At 42.3% G+C, this 16938-nt stretch overlaps 1 protein-coding gene across 1 annotated transcript in view; it reads left to right on the forward strand.

Annotated features, from left to right (window-relative positions):
* SHANK1 (SH3 and multiple ankyrin repeat domains 1) overlaps nucleotides 1-16938 on the forward strand; it is a 1404784-nt gene that overhangs the window by 408738 nt on the left and 979108 nt on the right. Inside the window, exons 7-8 of the mRNA XM_069200994.1 lie at nucleotides 7956-8123; nucleotides 15151-15267. Of these exons, the coding sequence (XP_069057095.1) occupies nucleotides 7956-8123; nucleotides 15151-15267 (285 nt within the window). The remainder of the gene's footprint in view (nucleotides 1-7955; nucleotides 8124-15150; nucleotides 15268-16938) is intronic.

The raw sequence follows: 16938 nt of genomic DNA on the forward strand, positions 1-16938 counted from the left end.
TCCAGAACCTTTTGTTTTACCTGCAACAACATCGCTCTATGTTCTGGATTCCACTAAATTCCCAGAAACTGCACATTTTGCGACAGTACCTGTGTCTTGTCTCCTACCAAAAACTGTGGCCTATTCTGCGCATGAACTACGCTCTGCTCATGCAGCTCACACTGGCCCCCACCTTTTTTAACTTCCTCATTACAGGAATGTGAAAAGTCAGATTCTCCTGTAACAGCTTGGTAGATTTAAATTTTATCTTGCAATAACTTGTTCTGACTAACTTGCTCCTTTAATTTCTTAGTTTCATATTCTGTTTACATCTCTTATGCATTTTTCTGTAAGCAGACAAAAGTATCCAAACCCTCCTGTCAAGAACAAAAGGGATATAATTCTCTTCAAAAAGCACCTTTTCTAAACATGTAAAAACATTTAACACTTTTGTTTAATCCAAGCTCCCATCCCAAAACTTAAAAAGTCCTGATAAACAAGAAAATACATTTGGCATGACATCATAAGGCATTTTAAATCCACATGCATTTTCAAACATGGTTTGCAGTGCTTCCTTTAATTCTCTGAACAGAAACATATTTACACTTTTAAATCATGCACTTCCAACATCCAACCCCTCTTTTAAGACTGTCTGACCTATGCCAAAATGTTTTGCTTTTACTAATGACCGAGCTGACAAAAATCTCTGGAATGCACTTCTCAGTTCAAAGAAGACATTTATTATTATTTCACCATGAGGTTCCTAAAAAAGGAGATTTAGTAGGTCGAAAGCACATGTTTAAAAATAGTCACAGCATGAAAGGAAAATATACCAAAATGATTCTCAACTGCAATGTATGCAGCAAATAAATGTAGTTATGATTATGCAAAGCAAAGAATAATGTAAAAATTCATCACCATAGGGCCTGCCAAGCTCTTCATCTTTCTCATGACAGCAAGAAGATGACCCTATTCAACTGCGAGAAAGAGATTTCCACCCTCACGGAACAGATATTTCCGGCATTCAACATCTAATCCTGACCAAGGTCTTGGAAATTCCACCGCTACTGACTACCTTTTTATACCTTAAAGAACCGAAGGGCTTTCTGGAAAAACCCCTCCCATACAAAGGAAATATTCAAACATGCTGGCTAATGTAGGTCAAAGTTGAAAGAAACAGGTTGGAACTGGCCAGTCTCCCAAATTGTCTCTCTCAAGGCCAAACTGTTCCCTACTTGCACTATCAATCTGGTACTTTCTTATCGTGCTGACTGACTAACTGTTCGGTGATAATATGTCCTAGCTCTTCAGTGAGAAAAAATACGAAAACAAGCACAGTTTACAATGTGGAGAAACACAGACGGATTTAACATCTAACGCTATGATAAAGTTAATAAGCAGCTAAACAGAATACAAAATGTAATATGCAATTGGTGAACACTGAACAACTAATCCAGGTGCAGAGTGGTGCAACACAAAGTCAGTGGTCAAAAACACATATTTCACTACTGTCTGCCATCCTGCTTTCTTTTCCCGCACCCCAATAAGAAGGACTACACAAACTAGACCCTAGTGATGCAGTATCGTGATTTTTTGCCTTTGCCGGACCCTATTTTTGATACTGTTGTTAGAACTCTGTGCACTTTACCCCTTTTAACCAGTAACCCCTTTTTAAACATGGTTGAATTGTCCTACTCTTAATTGGCATATTTAAAATGCCTAGAATTCTCTAATATATATGGTATAAAGTGTACCCAACGCCTGAAAGTTAGATGCCTCTGGTGACTGCATCATCTATTGCGCCATCCACAATATTGAAAGTGTAAACATGGCATCATGCCTACTACTGTAGCCTTAATGCAACAGGGCAAAAGATGCACTCTGACCTGTCAAAAAACTTATTTTGAAACATGAAAATCTCCCTTTTAAATATTAAAAAGTCACTTCTTTGTAGGCCTTAAAGACAATAAGGTAAGATGCATGGTAACATGTAGAAATTTAACGTTAACATGTCCTTACAGTGACTAGCATCCAACAGCTATTTTCACTGTGGCAGCCTAGCTGTCCTGTTGAAAGCCATAGTACTGGTTAAAATACTAATACTGTTTCTCTGGCTTGAGACCAGCTAGAAGAATAACGAAACAACTATTCTTAATAGCCATTATAGCCGGAAGTCAGAACTGTATTATACATTAAGGGAAAGTAACTTTTAAAAAGTTACCTGTTCCCTTCCTGAAGTTCCTGAGGCTAATTTGCATTGGCTTTCCAGCTTCTCCTGTTCAGTTATTATCCTTCAACAGGTGTGAAAAAGTGAACTGCCTCACAGGAGCAAACAGAAGGACCAACCTGAACAAAAAGAGGTGACTCCACTGATCTGCACACAGAATGTAAAGATGGGGGCCTGTGGTCATCCTTTTTGACTCTACAGTGTTTAATCCTGCTTGTGTATCAAATCCTGCTTGACTGGTCTGCTAGATTCCCATATGACACTTAGGGTACACATGAACAGGATGCCAAAACATTTCTTTTGTATCCACTGTCTGGTTGTTGGAGGAGCCAACCTTTGTCCTACCAGACATCTGTTTCTGGGTTTGTTGTGAGTACATTAACTGTTCCAAACTGAATTTTATTGTTAGATGTGGAAGGACACTAGGATTACCATAGAGCCCTCCCCACTCACAACCTCAGCCTTTAGAACCCAAGTTGGGTGTGGCCAGGCTTTCCCCATCTTGTAAATGCCCAAGGTGGCTAGGGTTGGCCCCTAGGTCTCTTACCGTATCGGTTACGGCATTTCCAGGAGTCCCCTTCCCAGTTCTAGGCATAAATATGGCACTTCTAGGCATCCATCGCTGAACACTATCAAGATCTGCAGAAGATCAGAAGACAGCTGGCCTGCTTTCGCCCTCCTCACTTGTCGTCACCCGACTTTCCATAAAGACATCATAAAGTATTTCAGCTCTTACTGACACTAGAAAATTTTAAAAGCGCTCATGCCCAACACTGTAAAAACCAAAACACTCCAGAATTAAAAGTGCTTCCCATCTATATTCAGCTAAATAAAATATCTAAGAAAAAGACTTCGTAAAATTGAGATAACACTGTGCCCAGTGCTCTGGTCTCACTTTTGTCAAGTAGCTTTAATTATCAGATATTTATATCGAGTACATCATGAAGCCTACAGAGGACATCTGTAAAATAAGGTGTATCCGGAATCCGGTTGAGTTTCGAAGTAAAGCTTGTAAATTTAATAAAAGCATAAATATCTATGTTGCAAAGACAATATTTAAATTGCATTTTGGGCCGTGGATTTAGTCTCTAGCTATATTCATCACTGTTTTACTCCATGTTGACTGATTTATAATTTCCCCTTTGCGTTTATCTGTTTTGATTACTCTATTAAGGAATTAGTGTTGTATTACCTAGCTTTGTTATTGACTTTAATTCTAGGTACCTTAAAATATCCCCGTTGTGACTGTTGTGAGTTGTTTAAGAGAAGGTATTGAACGGAGTCATAATGAACATTGCTGTGCAAGTGCTAGTAAGGCATGTACATAGCACCACTTGGCGTCTTAGCTACTGCACTAGCTGGGCTTATCATTGTCTCCAGATGGTCATATTGGCATTAGAACTAACGCAGGTATTTGGTAATATCAAGTGACGTATTCATAGGGGTTGGGGTTGCCTCAGTGAATGTTTTGAGTCTACCTTTTGCTATATATGTGCCTTACTCCTTACTCTTGGCATACCCTGTTCCGTGATTTGAAGGACTTCTGAACGTAATCAGATGTGCCTTGTTTACTATATTTGCATTTGGATTTTTTACATTTTTAGCTTTGAGAAAGTCCTGTGGACGAAACATGTGTCGGCTGCTTCTAGGAGAAAGCTTTTTATGATGTGCACAGAATATTTGGATGAATAAATAGATGAAATTGAAAAACCATATCCTGTGACTGACCTGTACTTACCTATCAAGGAGGTCACTGAAACGCGTTGTAGTGTGTGCTTCGGTACCGTCTTCTTAAGCCGGCTTGACTGTTTCACAGAATAAACTTTGCTCCTTAGGTGGCAGGGTGCTATTACCATGTGAGCACCACTTTAGGGACTCATTTCTTGCTCTTTAGACTTGCACATTGTTTGGATTACTGTTACCCCTAATTCCTTTGTGTGCTGGTATGAGCGAACACTCAGCATAGTCACCCCTGTTTGCTTGGATTGAATGTATTCCATCGTATTTTTTAATGAGAGGCAAAGCTCAGAGTTCTCTATCCTAGTCTTATTACATAATACATTTAGGACCTGATTAAGAGCAGGGGGTTACATTCAGAAGCCCTCATTTATGGGATTTGGTGCAGGGCAGCGCAGGAAGTTACCTTGCTGCACTGCTGTACGTCAAAGTGAAAGCGCAGGAATGCACCATACTTTTCCAGTACGTTCCATTCCTGTCCTTTTCCCCTGTGCTGGTGCCGTTTCGGCAGCCTAGCGTCAAAACAGGCACCCTTGCATCATGGTGCAAGGGTTCCTGTATTGTCAGCAGGATTGTTTAAGTGCAGGAAGGGGCACCTTCCTGCACAGAAACAATCCATGGATGTGTTTTCCACTTTCAGTGTGTGCTGCAGAATGAAGAACACATAGAAAGGGGAAAAAACTAGGAGAAATAAAGATATTTCTCCTCGTTACGCCTGCCCTTGGGAGGTATAAGATTTTGATGCATTTCTAGGTTTATGCATCCTTGTAAATCAGGGAATGTGTCAAAAACATTGGGAGTTGTGTTGGAACACCCACCACAATGTCCATTGAACGCCTCCCTTGTGCAGAGTAAGGTGATGCAGTGATTTGCGCAGCGTTGTCTTGCTCAAGCTTTATGAGGCCACATAAAGCTGTGCAAAGTGGCTTTATGTGGCTTCATAAATGTGCCTCAGAGCTTTTCGTCATGCATGTATTACTTTGCCTGATGCAAACATGACGCAAGGCTCTCATAAATATGCCCCAGAGTTTCCAAGGATAAAAGTTTGCACAGTGAATTAAATTCTGAGCTGAGCAACAATCAGCGCACAAACTGTTTTCCCCTTGTGTTACCAAAACTTTCAAAGGAACTTAATCAGAGCAGATTTAAACATTCTGTAGAGTAATTAGTGAATTTGTCAGGGTCAGATGCATTACCAAATGGTAACCCATCAGTTGTTTTAGCATTCTATATCTAATATGGGATTATGCAGCTCTCCTTTTTCCAGGGCTAACATGAACCATAGAATCAGATGAGTGACAAGTGAAGTATACTCTCCTTATTTTCATCCATGTAGCATTTCATCAGTTTTTCAATTTGTATAATGTTCCTTGGGTTTCTTAAAGTTTCCGAGACTTCGTTTGACAGTGATGTTTGCTGATCAATAGTCATTCTAATAAATGTGAAATCAGATACACATATATGTTCAATTATCAAGCAGTTTACTCTCAGCAAACAATTGCTGTCTAGCAGTACTTCATCAGTACCTGACTAGCACTGGTTGGGGAAGGAAATAGAGTGAATTCATGCCTTATGGGATGATTTATTCTTCAGGAGGCTTGTATGTATGTTAGCGCATTGTCATTGGTGATCTGTGGACTCTGAGAGGTATCATCTTGCTTTTGTGCTTGTTAAGAATGGCATGTAAGACAAGATTACAATTACCCTGCTACTTCACTAATATTCAGAGAATACTTACCATTTTGTCCTCCAAAATCCTCCACAAATCAGGGTAGTCAGGTGTAAGGCCATAAATGTTCAGAATCTTCAATTCTTCTCCCTTCCCCTTCCCATTTCATGGTTCTTGGGTTGTCTTTTTTCTGCTATTATTATTCTACTGTGTATGGCTTCAGCATTGGAGAACAATCCCTCACTGACCACATTCTTTTTAATCTTTGGGACTACTTTCCCTTGAATTTGTATCTCCTACAAGAGAACAATATCCACGTTTAGCCTCCCACAGAAATAAAAAGTCTGATGTATGCATATTCTTTAATATTGGGGTATGTGCATTTGTTTCCTGTGATCCCCTACCTTTTGTAAGTTTTAAATTGCTCAGTATTGGGTGTGCCCAGCCTTTCAGAGCTATGAGACATATTGGCTGTGAGCAGATCCCAGAACACTGGAGTGTGTACGCTGCTTTTCAGTGATATGAGGGCTGTTGGCTGTGTGTAGATACCTCACTCTTGGGGTCCATGCCCCGCTTTTCTTTGATCGCATTGGATGTATGCACATCCTGAATATTTAGGTGAAGTCTGTTCTCTCCAATCTTTTCACATCAATTGGATCTGTGCAGACAGTTGCCATATTTATTCTGATCTTGCACCTGTTGAATTTGTGCAACTAATGTTGGAACCGCTGACCTGTTTGCCTTTAGTATCACACCTATTGAATATGTGCAAGTTCCTCACTATTTGAGTCAGTGCAATATTTGTATCTGATCTCAAACCTATTAGGATCCCTGAAGAACTTGAACTTTTGGAATCTGTGCCCTACTTTACTCTGATCTAGCATTTCTTGGATGTGTTCCTGTTTCTCCATGTTAGTGTATGTGCAATACCTTTCTCTGACCTCATACCTATAATTTGTGTGCCGGTGATTCTGTGTGTTACTATCACTTCAAGATGAGTTATGGATGAATAATCACGGGGTCCTTTTTTAAATTCGTTTTCAGAAGTTTCAGACTATTTGGAAAATCCTTTGTATTTATTGGTGTCCATTTGTAGGTGTCTGCTACAGACAGATTCAGCTTTCTATTGGCAAGACCTATTGTTTGCAACATGTAACATAAACTTAGAGTGTGCTCTGGGTCAGCCCCTTGCTTGCAGTTCATTACCTATCTTAGGTGTCTGCTTTTGATTTGATGGTATTCTTCCCTTATGTTTGTTCCTCCCATGATCATTTCAGGCTTCCAGTGTACCGATTGGATGACTTGTATTCTTCTAAAGCTGACGTTTTCTTATTGCATTTTAGCCCTCTATGGGGGTTCATGTATTTCCTTTCTCCCATACTTGTTTTTGTGCCACACCTGCGCCCTATTTTTACTCACCCCTCCGCTCACCCACCCAGATCTACATTTTTTGTATGTTTTTTAAGAGGGCACAAGTTGCAAAGTGCTACTGGGTCACATGCTTTGAATGATATGCGCTTTTTATTTTTGCTTTTAACTTACCGGTATAACAAGGCTAGCTGTCATGTAAAAGCATACATTCAGAAGATGCATTCACGCTCACTACTCCCATGTGGGCATATGTCACAATGTATGTGTACATATCTGCAGTCATCTTTGAATAGGTTTTCATTAATAGAAACTCATTGAAGAATTGCCGGATATGCGTGTGCATGTGTCATGATGCATACGTTTTTATTAGGCCAATAAAAAAACATTGACAAAGCCAATAGCTAGGTCAGGTCTTTTGGAGCCGAGACCTGTTGGTTTTGCTAATGATTGTTATTTCTTATTTTCCATCTATTTGTAGGAGACACTTCCTGTGACTGCTGGCCTGCCATCATTGTTCCCTTTTATTACTTTTGCCCTTTTCTTTAACTTTTACTTAAACCCTTCCCGTTTTCTGTCTATCAGTACTCCACTTTCTTATTAGCCTTACCCCTTTATATATGTTTTACGTCAACCCATTTCTTAAGCTTTATTTGCCTTTATATTTCGTATCCCGTTTCCAGTTCTGAAAGAACTTTGTATTTCAAGGTAATTAAGCAGAGGAATAAACATGTCACTATGCAGATCGCAGAGTGTAGTAATCTTTGCCACGCTTTTCTCTGATCCCAAATTTATTGACTACATAAACATTTCTGCTTCATATAAGGTTTATCCATCGCTCCTCTTATTTCAGACAAGTGCACACATCCATGATAATTGGGGTTAATTTTTTGCTGTAACATAAACATACATGTGTTACTTGTACATAAGTAGTGACTTGCCCTAATATCACTGCAATTGCTTGTGTATTTTCAGGCACTTTTGGACCTGGGGGGTTCTCCCAATCACAAAGATCGTCGTGGGCTGACTCCTCTGTACCACACAGCAATCGTTGGAGGAGACCCACGCTGCTGTGAGCTCCTCCTTTACAACAGAGCTCACATTGGCACGCTGGATGAGAACGGCTGGCAGGAGATCCATCAGGTAAGCTGCTCAACCTTCCAGTGTCCATGACCACATGGTCCCTTGCTACTTTTCATGTGCTTGCAGTCTTTTCAAGAATATATATAAGATAGCGTACATGTCTTCAATATTATAATTGCAATAATCTATATTACTAAGGGAACACACTGTCCTAGTCAACTACCAGGTTGATTATTATACATTCAACAGCTTTGTATGCATTGCAAACATGGCACAAAACAAGGGTAATAATGGTAAGTTACCTGCAATTCCTATATTTCTGTCTTGCCGCCAAGAAGTAGGGTCAGAACAGGGGGCTTGGTCATTTCTGCCATCTGGAGAGACCTGGGTTGCATTACAAAGGCAACTAGGCCTTTGAAGGTTCCCGCTCAGGAATGTTCATCCTTCCTGGAGGGGGTGTCAACACCCCCACCCAGTGCAGGCTTTTGTCTCTGGCCTCCGAGACTGCTGGCTCTCACCTTAGGGGGTCAGAAATGTGGTTAAGGTGGCTGAACTGGCCAGGACCAGTCAGTGAACACACTAGTAGCTGGTAGGTTTTCAGGGGGCACCTCTAAGGTGCCCTCTGGGTACATGTATTGCTAAATCCAACACTGACATCAGTGTGGGTTCACCAATACGAGATGTCGATACCAAACATCCCTGTCTTCAGTGAAGCCATCATGTAGCTGGGGAACTCGCAATGACCAGTGTCCAGCAGATGTATTTAAAATTGCTTCCGTGGTCACTTACTATGTCTGAGAAGTGTCAAAGACATAGTAGGGGCATATCTACGTGTGCCGATATGCCCTCATATGTAATATAATGCACCCTGCCTTAGGCCTGTAAGGCCTGCTAGAGGGGTGACTTACATATATTGTATGCAGTGTTAGGGAACATGGAACACAGAGTGTGTTCCATGTCGTGGTTTCTCTTTTGCCTGCACCAAGACACACAGCCTCCAATGGCAGCCTGTCATGTGCTTGGTGAGGGGTCCCTTAGGGTAGCACAATTTGTGCTGCAGCCCTTAGGGGCCCTCTTTAGTACCCAGGCCCTAGGTACCAGGGGTACCATTTATTAGGGACTTACAGAGGGTGCTAAAGGTTTTGCCAATTAGGGAAACAACTATGCAGTTTTGGGCAAGAGATCTGGCACTGGGGTCCTGGTTAGCAGGAACTAAGTGTACTTTCAGTCAAAATAATATCAGATACCAGGCAAAAAGTGGGGGCTAACCATGCCAAAAGGGTGCTTTCCCACTGAAGTGTTCTGCAGCTGCAGCCTTTCAAGTGCTCTTGATAGAACAGATTTGTAATATAGCATTTCCTTGCTATTGTGAAGCAAAGGTTTGATTCTATCAGGGACACGGAGGTGTCTATGGGCCTGATTACAACTTTGGAGGAGGTGTTAATCCGTCCCAAATGTGACGGATATACCACCAGCAATATTACGAGTTCCATAGGATATATTGGACTCGGAATACGGCTGGTGGTATATCCGTCACATTTGGGACGGATTAACACCTTCCTCCAAAGTTGTAATCAGGCCCTATGTCTGTGTCAGGACCAGAGGCTTATATTATGCTGATTTAAACCACCAGTGAAGCCACTGCTGTAATCAGCTTTAAGTAAAAGGTTTTAAATGTAGAGTCTAAGTTCCAATCTGCTGCTCTGAGGATGTCTTCCAGACAGCCCCCAGGGCACCTTGGAATCCAAAGCTCCCCTTGTGGAGTGAGCCTTGAAAGCGGGTGTATCCACACCAGATACTTGAAGAACCTATTTAACCCACCGGGTGACGGTAGCTGAGGAAAATGTTTATTGCAAGAAATAAATAGTTGGAAAGTCCCTGGAGGCCGATACTCATCAGTCATAGTTTCATACACTGCCAAGCAGCAAACCACGTACAGTTTGGGGTGACCCTGAAAAGCAAAGTATTGAACCACCCTGGTATTGGACTTAGTGCGTTGAGAAATGATGACAAATACCCCGTCCGGGGTAAACATATGCACTGTAATGTCCAGGGCACGCACATCACACTTTTTTTTTTAACAAGAAATAAGGCATAACAACATTGCCAGCTTACCAATTAATTCCTGTTGGGACAGGTACTGGTTCTCTTGCCATGATTGGAGCATTCAAAGCACTACATTTACATCCCATAGGCAACAGTACTTCGATTTAGACAGGAATGACAAACAAATAACCCTCAGAAGACGACAGACCAGAGGATGTTCACCCACTGGAATGTCATGAAGTGGTACATGCTCCACTAATATAGTCCATAGACAAGCATTAATTGTGCGATATGCCAGTTCCTTGCTTGCCAACTCCGACAAAAAATTACCAACATGTACTATATCTGATCCCACGGGATCGAGGTCCCATCGCAGACACCAGCGTGATCATCTGCACCAGGTCAAACCGTATCTCTTGATTGTAGAGTTGGCCCAAGCTCATCTGATAAGAGAGGAAACTTCATTTGAAAGGCCTGGGACTTCCTAACGTCCCCTGTAGTCTTCTAAACCATCAACAGGAGAGTTCCACCCTGAGCCAGTTAGTGCAGGTTGCCATGAAGGTCGGTCAACAGTTATGGAGTAGGGGGAAGTGGGATTGGAAAATCCATGGAAGGTTCCAGAAGAATTGGATACCATACTTTGGACTTCCGAAGTGGCATCACCGGGATCACCTGCACATTCCGATGTCAGACTAGCTCCATGAGTCTGGTGATCATCGAGAATGGAGGAAACACCTAGCCTTGAAACAGACCCCAGCCTTGAAGAAAGGCATCCTTTGCATGTGCCGCAGGAATGCCTTCCCTTCATTGTGCTTCAGAAGGGGAAGACTCAGTCTGTGGGCCGCGTGCCAAGGACTGCAAGGGAAGGGAGCGTCCCATGTTGTCAGCACCCTCTTACGCTCTCTTTTGGGTCCAACCGCACTCAAAGAATGTCAGGAATGCAGGAAGGAAGGGAGCATTCTCCATCGCCAGGGGGAGCGCACCTCCAGTGCCCCCTAGTACACCCGACTGCCCACTGCTTGTCTCCCTATCACAAGCGAGGCACACAGTGAAGACAAAATGACGGGCTATTTTGCTTTGTCGCCCTAAGTGGGAAGGGTATGCCCAGACTTGGGTCCCGTGCTTCCCATGCCACTGGATTCAAGCTAGCCTGGCTGATGAGGGGTGAAACCCCGAAACCGGTCCCAGGATGCTTGATTCCAGTCCAGGGAAGACCTGGCCTAGCAGTTCGGGCTGGACTGTTCCCACGGGGAACAGGGTCAAGACTGATTTGCATATGGCTGGGTCCAAACTGGAATGGCATGGGCAGCCAAAAAACGATGGATTTAGGCCCAGATCACTGTACTGGGGGTGAATGTTTGACAATGTTCAGCATTCCGTCCATCACTTGTTGTTTTTGCTTTGTCGCCCTATGTGGGAAGGGTATGCCCAGACGTGGGTCCCGTGCTTCCCATGCCACTGGATTCAAGCTAGCCTGGCTGATGAGGGGTGAAACCCCGAAACTGGTCCCAGGATGCTTGTTTCCAGTCCAGGGAAGACCTGGCCTAGCAGTTCGGGCTGGACTGTTCCCACGGGGAACAGGGTCAAGACTGATTTGCATATGGCTGGGTCCAAACTTGAATGGCATGGGCAGCAAAAAAACGATGGATTTAGGCCCAGATCACTGTACTGGGGGTGAATGTTTGACAATGTTCAGCATTCCGTCCATCACTTGTTGTTTTTGCATTAGAGGTCCCCTTCATGGCACCCACAGTACACCACGTGTCTCATTAGAGCGAGCAAAACGCGCCGTTGAGCATAACAAAGATATAATTCCTCTAGAGGGCCTGGCTGCACACCGTGCATCTCACTATGGCATGAGGTGCATAAAACAATGAATTTAGCAACTGGGGCATGCAGCTAGCTTGTAGGCAGGAGCACCATGTCACAACAAGGTGAGCTAAATATCTCACAATACCATAGGCAAAAAATAACCATACAGTACGTGCCATAAATGAGACATTAAGGAAAAGCACTTATCTGGCTGCTGAGCAGCAAAGAGAAAGGAAGTGCTTTTCCTTGATGTGGAATATATGAGGCTTACTTTGTGGTTGATGTGTTGAATTGTGTGCAAAGACTCATGAGATGTGTAGTCTTTGGATCTTAATGTTACAATTAAGGCTGCTGAGTGATACAACTTAAAAGAGATAAGCATAATCTGAGCCACCTGTCCTGACATATCTCAGAACTGTTAGTTTGATCTGTGTGTGTATCCTGGATGAGCTGAAGAAATTGAGGCTTTTCTGGCTCATTTTAGTGCTAAATATATTTGCCACTCACTCATGAAAGGAGGCTCTACATTCTATCAGTGTTACAAGAGTAGGAGTTCCCTGTCTCCAAATTAAGAGTGAAGAGTATCCTATCACACACCTAGTTCTAGAGCATGTGCTGGCTGGCTGGCTTCTAACTGATTCTAGTGGTTTATTTTAGAATACTCTGTCAAATCTCTGAATACGATTCCTAGGCTAAGAGTAAGCCCCCTGATTCTGCTGTAGTGATCCATTTAGGGCTTGAGTCTGTTGCATGGGAATAGGATTTGCACCATGCAGATCGTTAATGCAAACTCAGGTACAAGCTGCACTTAAGTGAATGGATGGGCTGAGGTTTAACATCAACAAAACAGCAATAGATCAATAACAGTGAAGCACAATAGGCCCCTCACAGATGGGAGAGCATAGAAGGTTTATTAACAGATTAGTAAAGTTCCAGACTCAAATCATTCAAGTTAATCATAAATCAATGATCATCATATAAATGCCTTGGTCAGTATAAATCAAAGCAATTCAAATCTAAAGGCAGACTGTTCAATGTTGTCATAGGCAAATTGAGCAAATTAAGTTTATCATGAAGGGAAGATTTTCTAGTATATTAAGTTAGAAGAAATCTGGGAAGTTTGTGAGGACAGTCAAGCATAAGGTTTCATCAGGTAAAGCCTCTAAAAGGCAGAATCAAATGAAGATTCAGTTAGGTAAGTGGGAATAGATTTGCTCCCGAGTCTGACTCTGAGCAGGAGCAAATAAGTCATTTAGAACCAGATGCACGAAAGGATTCAGCATTTCTCAACTGACCAAATCACAATTTCAGTCCATTAAGAAATTCAAAATTGCCTTTTCAGATTTACAAAGGCTAAAAGGAAATCGTAACTAGGGGTTTCGCATTTGCGATTTCCTAAGCACATGTACAAAGCTGTTGCTAAATGCGAAGTGGGCATTTAAGAAATGCTATTACCATCGACAAGTTGATGGTAACCATGTGTAAGTTAAAAAAATGCATTCAAAATACATTTTTAAAGTGCTATGTAGCGCGTAAATGCCCTTAAGGCATTTGTGCGCTTTACATCTGCATCACTTTTTTTTGGGATGCACCAAGGGAGGCCGTAATCCCCTAGGCACCTTTTCCTATCAGGAAATCACAAATTTATAAATGCAAAGCCATTCATACCTATGCAGCTTTAGATCCATAGGAACGAATGGTGCAGCATTTCTTAAATAGCAATTTCTTAATAGCGATTCCTAGTCTGTAGGAGTCGCTATTAAGAAATCTCTTTGTTTGAACATTCCATTTCACATCTCCTAAATAGCGATTTCTTAGGATTCGTAAGAAATGCAAATTAAGGAATTTCGTACATCTGGCCCCTAGGCATCTGAGTCTAACTAGCTCAGCAATGCACAATTAAATTGTACAATTCACGACAAGATGCAGCACTGCCTATGGTTCCTGGGGAGAGTGGACCAATCAGGATCGAATATTCCCCGATAAGACAGCTTCACTCTTCTTCACAATGGAAGTTTTCTGCTGCCCGGCCTTCAAGAGATACCTCGTAGCAGGATGATACATCAGTCAGCTTGTCCCAGGCACAGGTGTGGAAATTCACTATTCACTCTCTCTCGAACACATACAGATAACCAATTATCACAGAAACCAAAACATTTTTTAACTTTCTGATTAACTCAAAATACTGAAGCTTGGCTCCTGAAATGAGAAAAACAGCAAATGAACACAACAGCCCAAAGTACATTTTTATGTAAGTGTGAGGCCCACATTAACTATGGCTAACTCAACGTAAAATTTGCTGCACCCCAAGAATTTTTTTAAGGACATGTAACGTTACATGTCAATTTTAAAAATGCTTTTTTCATGCATTTTTAGAATTTGCACATGCTTACCACCAAGCTCAACTTGGTGGTAATAGCGCTTCCTTAATGCCGAATTCGCATTAAGGAAAAGCTTGATACATGTGGTTTAGAAATCGCACACAAGGATTTCTTATTTGAGATTTCTTATTTAGAGAATCACAATTTGCGATTCTCTAAACGGGCTCGCAATTTTAAGGAATCGCTATTTTAGCGATTCCTTAAAATTGCATAGCGAATGCCTTTCATACATACTGAAAGGCATTTTTACATTTGGAAATGGCCATTTGCACTGTTTGCAAATGCAAAAACGCTTGATACATCTAGCCCTTTGTGTACTTCTTCTGGACCTACAACTAAGGGTGAGCCTTTTCCGGTAAAGTTCTTTTTCTAAATTGCTCAGTGACCCTACACTAGAGCTATTTTTGTCAGTGTCCCCTCAGGGCATTTATTTTAAATATATGCCCTTTAGAAGGGCTCTGATGCTAAGACTAAGACTTCGACTCATCTCTTCATCCCTCTGGTCAAGTTGTGTGTGATTCCTCAGGGCTTTGAACCTAGTGATACACGTTGAGTGAACTGTTAGAACCTTTATTCTGGAACCAGTACTGTGGGAGATCCAGTCACCCAGATTATGTATCTAGGTCAGTGATTGACGCCCCCCTCCCCGGCAAGAAGTTTCTGTTCTAGAGCAGTGGCTGTAAGGGCCCCCAACACTTTTATCCTAGCTCTCCCTCTGTGATCTAGATAGTAGTTAAAATGTTTCAAATGAGGTGCACTAATAAGGTGGGAGTCTGAAATTAGGATTGTGTGGTACTTTCTCAGAAATCTCAAACACAATCTGCTCTCTTTTCTTTTATTCATTCCAGGCCTGTCAGTATGGACACACCCAACATTTGGAACACCTTCTGTTTTACGGAGCAGATCCAGGAGCACAGAATGCCTCAGGAAACACAGCCCTCCACATCTGTGCACTCTACAACAAGGTGAGTTGTATCTCTGTGCATTCTGTCGCATGGTTACGCTCAAGTTTAAGCACTGTGGAGCAAAGCTAAAGTCACATCATTACATTCAAGAGGAAACTTAGTCTCACCTCCTCAAATGCAACGAGGTTGGTCTCACATCTGTGCGTTGTTTTGGGCCCTACATCATAAGTGTAGTCTTCAATATGAGCACTCAGCTACAAGATTAAACTCATTTACTCCAGGATTGAAACTTTCAGTAAGTTACATGCTTGAATCCTTCTGCGTTGTCGAGATGGGAGTCCCCGGTATTGTAGAAAAGCAATGTCCCAATAGACATATACCTTGTAGGCTCTAGGCCTTTTAGTTTAGTAACATATCACAGTCATTTTTAAAAAAGGACCAAACTTAAGAGTCAACTTATCAGGACAGACCACCCTTTAGAACTCTCCTAAGAGAAGCTGCTTTCCCTCAGATTTTCCACCACATGTCATGCTAAGGAATCTCCACTGAGCTCTGCTCAGTTTTCTTATAGTCACAGCTTTCATCTCAAACTTTTGACTATTCTCAAAGGAGTGAATTCTATTCAGCCTGGTGCTTAAACCTGACATCCATTCATTATGTCAGATACACCAAAAAAGGGGCTTTTTAGATCTTGTGGCACCTGCAGGAAAAAGAGGCTTGTTACAAATGGGATCTTTGGTTGGCAGTCAGTTTACCCTGTCCAACCAAGGACCATCACTCTAGTTAGGGCTAAGGAGAAACACACCTGGTTAACCTTCACTTACCCCCTTCGTAGCTTGGCATGAGCAGAAAGGCTTAACCCAGAAGCAATGTGTAAAGTATTTGTACCAACACACACTATACAGGGAAAACACTTCACACACAATACAGTGAAAACACTACAAAATGGACATCACACCAGTTTAGTAAAATAGGTAATATTTATCTAAATCAAACAAGACCAAAGCGACAAAAATCCAACATACACAGTCAAAATGTGAATTTTCAAAAGAATAAGAGTCTTACTCCATAGAAAACAATGGAAACGTTGTTGCTAAACAGAGTACCTGGTATGGGTAAAAAATAAAGCGGCACGGGCGAGCATGCGTCAGAAAAGTCAGCGATGCATCAAATCTTTACTCGCAAGTGAGGCCGTGCATCGTTTCTTCTCCGGTCCGGTAGGCGATGTCATTTTTCTCTCTCGCAAGAAAGTGATGCGTCGATTTCCAGACAGGGCACCTCGGATCCGCACAGGTTCATGATAACTTTGACACCCAGCGACAATGCGTGTTAAATCCGGTAGCACGGTGTTGGAAAACCATACTGCATGGGGTTTGAGTCAGCAGCCTCAAGTGTGTGTTCCATCGTTTCTCCAGCCGTGATGTGTCGATCTCCCAGCTGCGATGCAGGTGGAGCATCGATTTTTGCTGCAAAGCAGGTGGCGTGGCATTTATCAGCCGCGTTGCAGGTGGTGCATCAATAGTTTCCCCACACAGTGCTCTGTGCATGGATTTCAGTCCTTGTTCTGCCAACTTCACCTCTCAAGGGCCCATGGACTGGATGGGGCACCACTTGGCAGTGCAGAATTCTCAGCAGAGAGTCCTGGTGCTGGCAGAGGAAGTCTGTGATGGCTCTGAGACTTCAAAGCAGGAGGCAAGCTTGGTTCAAGCCCTTGGAGATTCTTCTCAAGCA

The sequence above is a fragment of the Pleurodeles waltl genome, chromosome 7 (genome assembly GCF_031143425.1).
Source record: "Pleurodeles waltl isolate 20211129_DDA chromosome 7, aPleWal1.hap1.20221129, whole genome shotgun sequence".
Classification (NCBI taxonomy): domain Eukaryota; kingdom Metazoa; phylum Chordata; class Amphibia; order Caudata; family Salamandridae; genus Pleurodeles; species Pleurodeles waltl.